General features: G+C 32.8%; 1 protein-coding gene across 2 annotated transcripts; it reads left to right on the forward strand.

The window, feature by feature from the left end:
• The first annotated feature begins 877 nt into the window (after positions 1 to 877).
• LOC107909767 (uncharacterized protein At5g41620) lies at positions 878 to 4712 on the forward strand. Of its 2 annotated transcripts, none has more exons than XM_016837409.2 (3): positions 878 to 1691; positions 2562 to 2687; positions 3157 to 4712. In XM_016837409.2, exons 1-3 carry the CDS (start codon positions 1353 to 1355, stop codon positions 4561 to 4563), a joined length of 1872 nt encoding a protein of 623 aa, XP_016692898.1. In that variant the 5' UTR covers positions 878 to 1352; the 3' UTR covers positions 4564 to 4712. The 2 variants fall into 2 exon arrangements, with proteins under 2 accessions (XP_016692898.1, XP_016692899.1); XM_016837410.2 differs by lacking the exon at positions 878 to 1691 and adding an exon at positions 2147 to 2250.
• The last annotated feature ends 9641 nt before the right edge of the window (positions 4713 to 14353 follow it).

Below are 14353 nucleotides of genomic sequence, written 5' to 3' on the forward strand. Positions count from 1 at the left end.
AGAGAGGAAGATATGGGACCACAAATTTTGGTGGATTTGGGAGGATCAGGTATTAGATATGCATTGCTTGCAAGACAATTATAGGTCGTACAACAAAGTTTCTGGCTTCAGATAAGCTGTTTTTTAATAATAAAAAAACCCTTTGTTTGGGAGAGGAATCTAGTACAGTTGAGTGTGCAGCAGAGTATAGGAAGAGGAAGCACAGGGTTTATTGGACCCTATCTATGCCTATAATATTTGCTTATAGCTTTAGGTAGATGATGCTATGTTTGTGTTTTGTCTGTGCGTGAGCCGCATGGCTTTTCACCATCTTTTTATTCTTCCCTACGAGTATTCTGGCCATCATTGCATTGCACCTGCACATTTTACCTTCATTTCACTCAAATGGCATGGTTACGTTTCTTCTTATTTTCGCTATTTATTTATAGAATTTTTTTTGGTTGAATAACACAAGTAGCAGCAACCGAGACTTGAATCTATATTACAAAACACTCTAACTAATAAGTTTAGTTAAAACACGAGATTTTGCTTATAGAAAATTTTAATTAAATGACGGTGTATTTCTCTTATCTACACCATTTCCTTTTCTGTGTGTGTTTAAATAATGAATTAATAAAGAGGAGACAGATAAAATCCATCACTCTTTTATGTTTTGACTTTGAAAATGGCATTCTAACTCAACTGTGGGCGTTTCCTTTTTTTTCTTTTAAATGTATAAAAGTAAAACTTAGACGTCAAGTTATGCTGTTTCCTTTTATTCTGTCGAGTGTGTCGTATCTATATATAGCACAAAAAGAGTTCAATAATTGGTTTCTTTTGGCAGCGTTTTTTTCATAAAAAAAGGGTAAAAATTATTTTCAAAAATTAAATATGAACTAAAATATTTACATTAATTTTATTATCCACTCTTTGCTAGTGTATAACATAGATGAATAAAAAGCTATGAAAACGCCCATGGATATGGATGGGTGAATGTCCTAGAATTAAGGGAATCCAAAGGCAATGAATGATAGTTACAAGTGTCAGTCCTCAATTAAGGTCACGCCAAAAATAAAAAAGTCCTCAATTAGGGGCAAATTCAATTAAGGGGAAAATAATAGAAAAGAGAGAGAGAGAGAGAAACAAAGCAAGGGAGAACCGCACATGACCACAACCACAAGTAGCGATGAAAATTCGAGTCTTGGGAGGCTGACCAAAACTGCGAGGAGAGACAAAGCAAAGAAGAGAAGAACCATGACCCTAGAACCCATTACTAAAAAGAGTGACAAACCGAGGAGAATGAGTGAAGAAAGAACCCATTGTTTGAAATTTTGAAAAGAGAGAAAGAGAGAGTGAGAAGAACGCACACAGTGATGGAAAGAAAAGAAAAAGGTGTGGAGGGTGAAGGAGAAAATCAAGATTTCATGGTGAAAAAGTTGAAAGGCGGGATCCTGGTAGGGAAAAGGGCTGGCCCCTCAACTCCTTCACCTATTTGGAGACTCGAGTTCCCTTCTCAAAATGCTACTAACCTTGAGTTCCTTCAACTTCCCACTGGACCTTTTGTTTCAGCTAGAAAACTATGTGCCAACCTTTGGGAACTTCATCCTCACTACCCACTTCCCAGTACGCGCAAAGGAGCTTCTAAGCTTCGCATACACCATGACAAGGCTTCTGATACTGCTATTGATCCTCCTGCCACTCCCCTTCCTCAGGTACTCCCTTGATTTCTTTCAAGTAACTGTAAAGATTAAGAAAAAAAAAAGGGAAATGTTTTTAATTTTAAATTTTTGAGCTTTTGTTTGAATTTTCGTGTAATGCTTTGGCGGTTCTTTGGGTCGTTTAAGTGGGGTTCAATTTTTTATTTGTTTATGTATGTTCTTTGTTAAAAGAAAGAAAAAGATTTTGCCTTTTTTAGATTCTAATTGTTTGCTTGCTTTGCTGTCCCTTGTCTTGTGTTTCTCGTTGCTGTCTGTCTGTCATAACCCTTCTTTTGCTTTACTCTGCTTGTTCTTTGCTGTGAATGCTGAACATTTTTGCCTCTTGTTGACACTAATGGTTGAGATTCTTAGCTGTCTCATGTCTGGTTTTCCTGTTGCTTCTGTGGGGCGCACACATATGCTCTAAGGGTATAACATGCCTGCTTTTTCTTCTTTTTCCTCTTTAAATTTCACTTCAAGTTGCTTTAATCACCATTTCTATTGCTGCTCATCTATGGCCTGTGTGAACTGAAAAGCCATAACTTTTGATTAATGCTGTCTCTTCATGTATCAGGTTGTGTAATAGTTAAAGTCTGTCTAGTGTAGCTTTAAACATCATTAAACAGTTTAATGTTGTGTCAGTGAAAATTGCTTTCTTTGCTGCTTGACTGGTTCTTTTACTGGTTTTATTGTTTGGTATTTATGTTTGAGATTCATTTGCCTTTTAGTTGCAAACTAAAAATTGGTTTGTCTTCTCTACAATTTGGCTTGTTGATCTTATTCCATACAGTATGTGTTTCCCAAATATCTCTTGTTTAATCAAATAGATGCCCACCTTTGTCTAATTCTATATATAATTAATGTTTTCCCTGAATCTAATGTCAGCCAGCAAGTGCAAGTAGCTCGAGGAGGCACATTGCAGCATCACTGATGCAACACCGTCGATCAGTTGAACAAAATGGCCGCGGTCCACAGACTGTATCTCCTGCAAGTTGTGGAAGCTCACTGGAGGTTAACATCTATCCACAGTAATCTGTAGATTGGTTTCTTTGCTTTCGGTAAACTGATATTAGTTTTTGAATTCAAACTAACAAAACAACCATTTGCAATGTCGAGTGTCTCTTAGTAGCTATCTCCTTAACCTCGGTCGTAAAGGACACTACCTTTTCTTTTCAGTAGAAACAGACAATATTCCTTGAGTTTCCCAGTACATGAAACCTCCATAGACCCCCATGGGGTGTGAAAATCTTCTACCGTGTTAATAGTGCCACATCAAGATGCAACTACTAGACCAAATCTTCCATCAAGAGATAACCTTTTTAATGGAGATCGGAAAATGAAAAATCATATTAAGTTGATGTTTACAATCAACCTTACAGTTCTTTGTTTTGGTTATGCTTCCTCATGTAACAGATTGGCATATAAAGCCATTTTACTGCAACTCTATTACTTAATGCATTCATAACTGTGTTCTTTGCAGATAGCACCTTATAACCCTGCAATCGCACCATCGAGTTCTTTGGGTTTTCAGGGAAGGACTGAAAGATCAGGTTATAGCCTTAAGACATCGACGGAGTTGCTCAAGGTACTCAACCGAATCTGGGCTCTTGAAGAACAGCATGTATCAAACATGTCATTGGTAAATGCCCTGAAAATGGAACTAGATCATTCTCGGGGTCGGATCAAAGAGTTGTTGCAAGAAAAGCAAACAGAAAGGCAAGAGATGGACAATTTCATGAAGCAAGTCACAGAGGATAAACTTGTTAGGAAGAACAAAGAGCAAGATAGAATCAAAGCTGCTGTTCAGCCAGTGAGAGATGAGCTGGAAAATGAGAGGAGGTTAAGGAAGCGCTCTGAAAGTATGCACCGAAAGCTAGCTCGAGAACTCTCTGAGGTAAGATCTTCTTTTGCTAATGCTTTCAAAGAACTTGAGAGGGAGAGAAAAGCACGAATTCTGTTGGAGAACTTGTGCGATGAGTTTGCTAGAGGAATAAGGGAATACGAACAGGAGTTGCGGTTCCTTAAGCACAAGTACGAGATTGATCACATTGACGGGGAAAACCCTGAGCGGCTAATTCTCCATATTTCAGAGGCATGGCTCGATGAGCGGATGCAAATGAAGCTTGCTGAAGGTCGAACTGATCTTGCAGAAAAGAATTCGATTGTTGACAAGTTAAGCCTCGATATAGAAACTTTTCTTGAAGCCAAACGCTCCACTGGGTCAAGGAAAAGTGATCTTAAAGGGAATTGCTCACATCAACATTCTTTAGAATCCTTTCCATTAAATGAAGCTGTTAGTGCCCCACAAGGTGCGGCTGATGAAGCATATTCCAGTGGCAGCGACTCACAGTGTTATGAACTGCACAAAACTGCCAACAGAGTCCAAAGCAAGGGGAGCTGTAAACTTCACGGGGACAATGCTTTGTTAAGTCATCGTGAGGAATTAGGAAACCGAATTTCATCTAGGAAAAAGTCATGGTCTCGAGATGCCATCAAGAGCAGTAGATTCCATAGTTTCCGAGGGCAGTTTGATGAACAAATGGCTACCGGAGCGCCTGTACATGATAATAAAGTCAAATGGAATGGATCCCACGGAATGAGCTCGAGTCATGTGCTTGATAGGCTAATGAGAAATCATTCCTTATCCTCGGAAGGTGACAAAGTTCATCCTGAGTGTAGCTTGAGGGAAGAATCATTCCAATGTGTATCCAAAGGTCGAGCTAGTCCAGTTCGACAGTGGGTATCGAAGTTGACATCTCCTGATTTCGAAAAGTCGGATTCTTGTCTGAAATTGCCTCCTGGCTTTAAGGAGAATACCTTAAAAGCAAAACTACTAGAAGCAAGACTAGAAGGGCAGCAATCTCGTGCAAAAGCTGCAAAGAGCTGAAGCCAGGCTTGTGTTAGATGTGGTTGGTTGAGACACTCAGGATCGAGGGCTGTCGTGCTAGTTTATAAAAAAGATTGTACACTAACCTTCTTTTTTTGGGCCTGTAATCTTGGAATTAGACATGTAATGAGAAATTAAATGTTATCCCACGAGAGCATTGATCAAGTAGAATGCTGGTCCCTTAATAGACTTCATTCCCATATTGCTTTTAGTTTTATCTCTATACCTACCACAACACTAGTTCTTAAAGTTCTACTCTAATCTTTCTCTCGGGCATCTCTACAACCTCTAAGGTGCTCCATTTTTTAATTTATAATGCCTGTCACTGAAGCAAAAGAATCCTCTAACACAGAGTTCAAAATTTATTTGATAATCTGTGCCTGTATAAGATATATATCGTGAGTAGTATCAATTTAAAAAAAAAACAGAACTTTGAAATTTGATAGTTCTTTATTTGTTGCTTTTGACCATGAGAGAATAAGAGTATACTTTCTTTTAGGCATTAAACAACGCAAAAGCAGTTCAGAATCCGACCAAAAGTTGCAATCGTAAACGGCATTAAACATTGAATTTATAGGCACTAATAAACAAAAGCAAGGGGGGGGGGAAGCTATGAATTTTAAACATATTTGTATGCTTTTATATAGTGGACCACTCTGGAAAGCAAGCAGCTATTAAAGAATAATCTTTACTTCTTTCAACATATAGAGCAATGGATATTGGTTGTTTCAAAAGTTTAAACTGCCATTCAATTAATCAATAGTGCATGTAAGAGAACAACATTGGAGAAGGCCAAGCTAATATATAATATTGACCCACATTAAAGCTTGAATCTTTTTCAAATCTTAATCACTTCGTATTAATGAAAACGACAGTTTAAGCAGCAACAATGGAGGTACCCGGCCCCAATTAGAGAAACCAAATCCTCATTAGCTACTTCATCACTGCACAAACTGAGAAATATGTTGGCCTAAACAATTGTTAAGAAATTAAAAGATATCCCACTTTTAATTTGTTAATCATGGAGAACAATAATAGATGTTATTCAGCGAATAATGATTACTCATGGTAAAAAAATATGCTTTTTCATCACCACTAATCTTGGCTTAATCAATTTTGCAGACAAAAATTCTTTTTCGTTGATTCTCTTAAATCACTAACTCGTCTACCCAAATTTCCTCTCCTTCCTCTATTTATCCTCATGTTTTGGCCTATAAAAGGACATTCCATTTTCCATGTAACTTCACAAGTTCTCTACAACATAAAACATATATGGTTTGAGTTTGAAGGGTTGGAAAGTGGGAACCAATTACGGGGCTCTCTGAACTCCGAACCTAAAAGGAAGGGATGGTAAAATACGGCTGCTAGTTCATGGATGCCCCTGGATGCGTACTTTAGCCAGCATTAAACATCGAAAGCCAGGCCGAGGATGCGCAAGCTAAGGGTTTGCATGAACTAGGAGACGTCATTACCTTGATTTTTTAGGTATTGGGGTGAAGGGAGCTCCGTTTCTCTTTTCTCCCCTTGCTTTCCTCTCTGTTTTCTACTGCTTCATTCCAAATAATATACATGGATGCATGATATACGTTTTTCTTTGCTTGCAGGCATCGATATTCATCATTTGTTTGCCGAGGAACTGCACTTAGCTACCCACATAACTAACCTATCAGAAGCCATTGGAATATTCTATTGTTTTCCCCCTTCAATTTTGCCTAAAAAAAAACTAGCTTTATATTTCAAATACAATTATTTTTGTCTTCTTCCCTTCACCTTTGTAGTTGATATCTTGATCAAGATTTTAGATAAAGAGATATAATGATACATCCACAACTACATCTATGAGGGGTTTACACTAAATAATTCCCAGGGATGACGTTTCTAATTATTCTATTCATTACTTACCTTCAAATATGAATAGTTTAGGTGTTTAATTTTGTATATTATTATTTTTGTTTGAATAGTCTTATTTGTTTTAAATTATATATACTTATTTAATTAATTGGTATTAATAGGATACATATGTTTTGGCTGATGGAAAAATTAAAAAAAAAAACACAGATTACGAAAATAAATAAATTTTAAGTGCACTTAGTAATAATAAGAAATAAAATTGAGAAAAAAGAAAATAAGAAATTATCATTTGCTATCCTAAATCATAAAATCAAATCATTCTAAATTATAACGAGAAGAGAAGAGAAAAAGAGAGATTGATGTATATTAGTTGAAATGAAAAAATTTGTATGAAACTATAATTCCACGTCATTCCTATCCTAACAAATCAAAATTTTCCTCCTGATTTTCAGCCTTTTCTCCCTAAAAAAAAATTCAAATCAAGAAGAAAAAGTTGATTTGTCATCTTTCCTACCAAGCTAATTTAGAAAGAAAAATTATATTTTCTATTATACTATTTTTCTACTCTATCAATTTTTCATCTTTTCAATTTTCTTTCTACTTTACCGTACAAAAATATCCATCAATATTTTTATCAAATTTCCTTTTCAATTTTCTAAAGTTGGTTATTTGTCAAAATAAAGTTGAGATATATTCCTCCTAACTTCAATACTAGATATATGAGAGAAAATGTTGAGTTCTGTTGAGTGTTTTTGTGTATGTCCTCTTCAACGAAGTCAATTTCCTATTTATATGGCACAATTTCATGATTTGATGTACTAGGATTAGATAGGTCCCCATGTAGGTCAACACGTATCCTACTATAAAGTGAACATGTGTTTCCTGAGTAGAGGTTCGCCTGCATGGTGATGTGAACTCCTGTAAGCGAATTGCATGGTAACTGTAACAGCCCGTTTTTAGTGAAATTGAAACAGTAGTTTTGAGATCATAAATCCGAGGTCGAAATAAAATTTATTTTAATATTACTTTATGGTCTATAGTATTATAGAAATATCGTATGAAAATTTTGTTAAGAAATTTTATTGTTTACATGTCTAATTTGATGAAAGGGACCAAATTGCATAAAGTATAAAAGTTGAAATCTAGTAGCTAGAGGTATTAAATAGCTATGGAATTTAAATTTGATGTCCTTATATGGAAATAGACCATTTAGAGGAGTTAGTAAATAAGGATGATTATTCATCATTGGAAATTGAAGAAATATTAAGGTTAATTTTGGAAAGATGATAAAATAATAATGATAAATGAAATAAATAATTAAATTAATATCATTTTCATCATCTTTCCTAAAATAAAATATAGAAACCCTAACCATGGAAGCTTGAAGATAGATAAGCTTATTTTGCTTAATTAGGTGAGTATTTTTGTCCTGTTTTTAATGATTTTTATGTTTCCGAGATCGTAATGCTTAATCTAGCTATTTTGGGGATTAATTTGAAAAATTATTAAAGTATTAGGGTTTTTCCATGGATGAGTATAGTTTAATTTTGAAGTTTTATGGTAGAAAATGAAAGGTTGTTGTTAGATAAACAACTTTTGTAAAGAGAATTTTGATGAAATTATGATTTAGGGACTAAATTAAAAAGATAAAAAAATTATGGAAAATTCTAAATTTTGTGAAAAATATGGGCTACTATTGATATGTATGAAAATCGGCTAGGCTTGAGATAATGATTAAATTATATGAATTTCATTTTCTAAGCCTAAGAACAAAATCGTAATTAATTAAAAGTATAGGGGAAAATAGTATAGGGGGAAAATAGTAATTTTTCCAAAGATGTGTGTTGGATTGAATTGAATATGAATTTTATTAAATTGAGCTAAATTCATTCGTATAGATCTGGATAGACCTAGTATGGAATTGGATCAAGGTAAAGAAAAAGTATCGGATTAGTAGCTTACAAATCTACGTATACTTGTCAAGGTAAGTTCGTATAACTAAATTGTATATTTGTATGATTTGAATTGAATATTTTTGTGTGTGTGATTTGTATAAAATGTCATGTATATTATTGATCACATATCCGACAAGTACAGAATCCCGTTTGAACCTTAGAAATTCGATGGATACAATTGACATGTCATTAGGGTTCCTGGATTGGTTGTGGTCTTGCATGTGTTGCAAACACACCACAGCTCTTATGAGCATCACGTTATTCGGCTCTTACGAGCTTCCCAATAATTGGATCACATGAGCTTTCTGATTTATGGCTCTTATGAGGTTCTCGATATACAGCTCGATTGAGCTTCTCGTTACATGGCTCGAAAGAGCTTCCTATTTACATGCTCGTATGGGCATACTTATATATGAATTGACGGATTACAGGTTTGTACACCTCGTGTAGACTACCCGTGTATCCAACGATATTTTAAATAGTTCAACGGGCTAAGTTCTGATATGAGACATTATGAGTTTGAAACGAACTATTACCTATATATACTTAAAAGTATATGGAAATGATATTACATGATATATTGAAACAAGAGAGGGATGATACATGTATGTGAAACTTGCCTAGTGATTATGTGCATAAATGTTTATTGGTTATTGAAAGTGTTACATGGCTAACATGTTGATGATATGTGTTTAGGCTTTTGGCCAAAATAATTTGGATAAGTTTTGTATGCTTACCTTAAATGCAATTGAATGGTAAATTAATTTCCATGTTATACGAACTTACTAAGCTTAAATGCTTATTCTGTTTTATTTCCCATGTTTTATAGTAAATCGGAAGCTCATTTTGGTTGGAAGCTGGTCGGAGCAGATTCACACAATCCAGCGGCCCATTTTGGTATAAATAGTAAATTAATTTTGGTTATAATGGCATATAGGCTAATTTGGCCAATGTTGGCATGTAAACATTTTATTGAGATTAGCCATTTGTATGGCTTGTATTTGGTATATTTTGATGTCTATATACTTGTGGCCTTATCATGTTTGATGTGTGCTTGATGTGGTTGAATGAGGGATAATTTATAAGCATATTGATAATTGGTATGAGATAGTATATACATTTGGTAAAAATATGCACATATGTGTATTAGGTCAATTTGGTAAGTTTGAATACTTGGATATATGTGGTGATATGTTATGTATAAAACTTGTTTTTAGCTTGATTTGAATGCCTTGTTATGGCTTGATATTGTCCTAAAGTGTTGTGTTAGGTTGATGATAAATAGGGTGACAAATGTGGCTTGGAAATGGCCTATTTTTGTCCACACGGGTAGAGATACAGGCATGTGTCTCAACTGTGTGTCACACACGGCCAGGTGACACAGCCGAGTGTCCTCTGTATCTTAAATTTGCACAAAACAGAATGCTTACACGGCCTAGCACACTGGTGTGTGGATTGGCCGTGTGACCTAAGTGAGAGAGCTCATAAGTTTGGACACGGGCTGGGACACTGCTGTGTGTCCCTATTTCGAATGCCCACAGGGCCTGGCCACACGGGCGTGTGTCCCCTGCACCTTTGAAAAAATTTTAATGTTTTTCGAAAAATTCTTTGAGTACCCAATTTAGTCCCGACCTATTTCTAATGTGTACTTTGAACCTCGATGGCTCACATAAGGGACATTATGCTTGATTACCACTGGTTTCTGATATAAATGCAATATGATATGAAATATCTGTTTCTTTGTTCTGAAAATTCTGGTAATGCTCTGTAATCCTGTTTCGGCAACGGATACGGATTAGGAGTGTTACAGTAATGAACTATATATTAGTAAGTTGGACATGTTGACCGAATTATAGGTTGGTATGGGAACCGAATCGGTTTGAGAATCGGGTAGAAATGAATACCATAACAAGATAAAAAAAAATAGATAAAAATATTAACTTTGTCACATGTTTTATTAATCAAAGCTTGAACCTCTATTTAATTAGTTTTTAAGTTTATAATATTTTTTATTTATATATTATGTAATTTAAATAATATATAAAATTAAATATATTATTATGTTATAATGTAAATATTAAAAATATAGTAAAATTTTAACAGAATATATAATGAAAGTAAAAGAAATAGATATTTTTATTAAATATTAAATAAAAATAATATATTTTAAAAAAACTAAAAAATAAAAACATATTTGAGAAAACTTTAATATTTATATTTAGAATGGTGTGGAGTTAAGCAACTATAAATGGTAATATCATACAAGAATCTTATTCAAACCCAAATCCATCAATCATTGATTCTTTCTATTTAATTAACTATGAAAGAATTTATGATTTTAATGTAAAAAAAGAGAACAGGTTTGAATTATGAAATAAAGAAGTAGAATGTAACGTCATTGATTACTACTAACCTATTGTAATGATGGTAGGTTGCCCTTCATGCAAAATTTTAAATCTGTTTAAAAAATTAATTCGTCCACACTAACAATGTTAATTTTGAATTTGATCTGATCTTATCTGTTTGTATTTATTTTTTTAATTATTTTTATAAAAAATAAATTTAAAAAATATAATATATCATATGTACTAAAAATGTTAAAATAAATATTTTTCACCAAATTAAAAATACTTTTTAAAAAAACTCTTTATATTTAAATAACACTAAAATAGTTACAATTTAACAAGTAAATTCCTCTAAATAGCAACAAAATTAACAATAAAAACAAGAGTTGTACAATATTCAAACAATAACAACAGCAATATAAGAGCGAAATGGCAGCAAAAAAAGAAAGTTGAAACTAATTTTGGTAGGGCCCGAAAAAAATCCTACCTCAGACTTAGACCCGTTTAGAAAACAATTTTTTTTGTCCAAACCTACTTTTCGAACCTATATTTTTATCCAAACCTTTTCACTTTTCAAATAAACCTTCGAGCCTAAACAAATTCTACTCATATCTAATTTCATTTATGAGGAAGGAAATCAATGTGCGGATAAAATCATTTGTTTAAAAAACAGCTTTCAATAGCTAATTTCTAGATCTTTTGCCTAATACCTTTGATCCTATTTTGTATTGTACCTGTTTAATTTGAAACTGAGGAACAAAAAATCCGAGTATTGGACCGGATACTGTAGGGGTTTAGCCCATGTGATGTACCTAAAAATGGGAAGGATTAGGTTTGGGATATTGGTTACCGCCTTCAATATCGATTTAATCAATCTAATTCGGTTAGTCGGTTAATTAATCGATTTAATTCGATAGGAGGTTGGTTAATGATTTTTTTAAAATTTGATTATCAATTAATTCAGTTCGAAATCATATAATTAACCGAATTAACAGAACTTAATAATTAACAATACAAATTATATGTAGTTTTAATTCGATTAATTCAGTCAAATAAACATTATTAATTTTTTATATGTTTTATATTTGTTTTAACAAAAAAGAAACATATCAATTTTGATTAATTCGTTTAATTAACCGAATTAATTAAAATATTTCGATTCGATTAATTTTTAAAAAAAATAATTTAATTAATAATTAAAAAAATAAAAATAAAAATCGAATTCAATTCGATTAGGTGTTTGAACACTTTCGGCTCAACGCGTTCTAAATTTCTAGAGCTACCACTTCATGGATTGGAGACCCATGTTGGCAGGCATCTTTTTTGGGCTATAAAGGCCTTTCTAAGTTTAACCACCCTCATCTATTTCGAAATATCAGTGTTCAACTTAAAAACAAACGAAAGAAGTAAAATTCATCAATTTGATGGTAATAAGATGGTAAAACGTATTCATATCTATATTAATCTTTTATTTATGAATTAATATTATTAATAAATCGGATGACGCGGCGTCATTAAAAATAAAATTAATCGTTTTAAATCTCGTTTGAAAATGTATTTATCATCAAATATAAAATATTTTATTAATTACTACTTTTAAACTCAATCCAAAACCTTGTTGTTTCCTCTTATTATTATAAGTTGAGTTATGAACAAAGGGTTTTGATTTAACGACACTTCTATATATTGATATTTTTGTTACTGTTGTTGTTATTTCTTTTGTTTGTAAATGTTGCGTATTATCTCCTATTTTTGTTGTGGTTGTATGGTACATTTTAGTTAAGGGAATTAGCACCCGTTTAAATGATTCGTTTTGATGGAACCACCGTTTAATGAAACGATGTGATTTGAGCGTGTGTTAGTGCCAGTTGTCCAAGTCCATTTTTTGGTTTCCTTAAGTACCAATAGATAGACAAAAAAATCATTATGAAATTTGAAAACCAAATTTTCAATAACTTCTTCTTCATTTTCTCTCTCGAATTCTATCTCTTCTCTTCTCCTTTCTCTGTTATTTTCTTCTTCCAGATCCATCTCGTGACACTTTTTACCCATCCAACTCTCCATATTAGTTCTTAGTCAATTAGTTATTTGATTCTTTGCAAAGATAAGATCACGTAGTTGCAGGATCACTTATATTATTTTTTTATGTTAATGCATCGTTAGCTTAACCTTACCCTTGGCTATCATCTAACATGGGGTCCATCGTCACTAAATTTGTGGTTTTTATGGCTTCACTTTTTGTTTCATTAATATTGCTTTCACCTTTTCTTCTTCCTTGTTTTCTTTTTTGGTGGTGTAAGTTAAAATGAGTTTTTTTGTCTTTTTATTTGATAAAAAAATATTTTAACTTTTATTTTTTTTTGTTTTTTTAACTCTTAAACTTATATTATTTATCAAATTATCATCAAATAAATGAAAAAGTTAACGCTTATTAACTTTACTGACATAACATACACGCGACAATGCCACATCAACAAAGTCATTAACATAGAGTGCCACATCAGCATTGTTAACGACCTTGTCAACACTGTAAGTGTCAAACACAGAAAAAGACTGATAAAAAAAACTTAATTGATATAATTTGAGAATTCAAAGAGCTTAATTAATCGTGTTTTTCTCGAAAAAATTTAATTCATTTTTTAACCAAATTTCAAGTAATTATATACCCCTTTAGTCTAATTTATATATATAATTATGCATTCATGCATCACATGATTCACAATAGTTCAAAGGTAGTTTTACAAAAGCAAGAATACCAAGTCAAATAAAATGTAATTCGAACAGAGAGTAAGACATAGCCCGGGACAAAGTTCTATAGTAAAACGGAAAACATCGTTACGGCTTTGCTTTTTGAAAAGTAGATTTCTTCAAATCAGCTTTGCATTGAGGGGATTTTTTTTTTCTATTCATTATTACATGGAATAGCAATTGAGATGGATCAATGACTTGTATTCAACATCAATAGATTTACACGGCCTGTCCTGTAATGAGTTATGCACTTGAACCAAATATTTGTTTTTTTATGAACCGCATGACCTATTACACCCAATCAAACAATTATAGATACCGCAAATATTAACTTGGGCGGCCTCGACCGAGTTTACTTTGGGTGGGTGGGTTAGTTAAAGGCTACAACCTACGTCAGCCAAGTCTTCGGGTCATCCTATTTTTAATTTTTTAATGACACTCAAGCCTAGTTTGTTTTATCTGGTGGGGAGCCTAGTAGCGAGAGATCATATTCTCTGTAATGCTAAAATTATATTTTAATTTTTTAAAAAATGATAAAAATTTAATTTAATTCGATAAAAATTTAATTTAATTCTTTAAAATTTATAAAGATATGAATTATTAAAATGATAAAATTAAATTTTTACTATCGTAAAAATATATAATTTAATTTTGACCCTCTAAAAACTTTTTAGGCTCCAACATTTATAAAAGATATAAATTGACAACATTACCGTTAAAATGGTTTAATTTACAATGTAAAGTAAGTGTATTTTTGTTATTACTCAACTGAGTTGATGTTTGACTGGCTTGTGATACCAACTCAGTCAAGTGTTTTATATATAGTATAGATGACACTATTAACACATCAAATATTAACCTATAGATTACATGCCAAAATGAAATTGCAAA

Source organism: Gossypium hirsutum, chromosome A11, assembly GCF_007990345.1.
Source record: "Gossypium hirsutum isolate 1008001.06 chromosome A11, Gossypium_hirsutum_v2.1, whole genome shotgun sequence".
Classification (NCBI taxonomy): Eukaryota; Viridiplantae; Streptophyta; class Magnoliopsida; order Malvales; family Malvaceae; genus Gossypium; species Gossypium hirsutum.

Bases quoted from the DNA above. Each gene is read 5' to 3' on its own strand.
- LOC107909767 (XM_016837409.2), top strand. From the start codon at position 1,353: ATGGAAAGAAAAGAAAAAGGTGTGGAGGGTGAAGGAGAAAATCAAGAT. The intron at 1,692-2,561 runs GTACTCCCTTGA...ATCTAATGTCAG, and splicing joins CTGCCACTCCCCTTCCTCAG to CCAGCAAGTGCAAGTAGCTC. The intron at 2,688-3,156 runs GTTAACATCTAT...TGTTCTTTGCAG, and splicing joins GTTGTGGAAGCTCACTGGAG to ATAGCACCTTATAACCCTGC.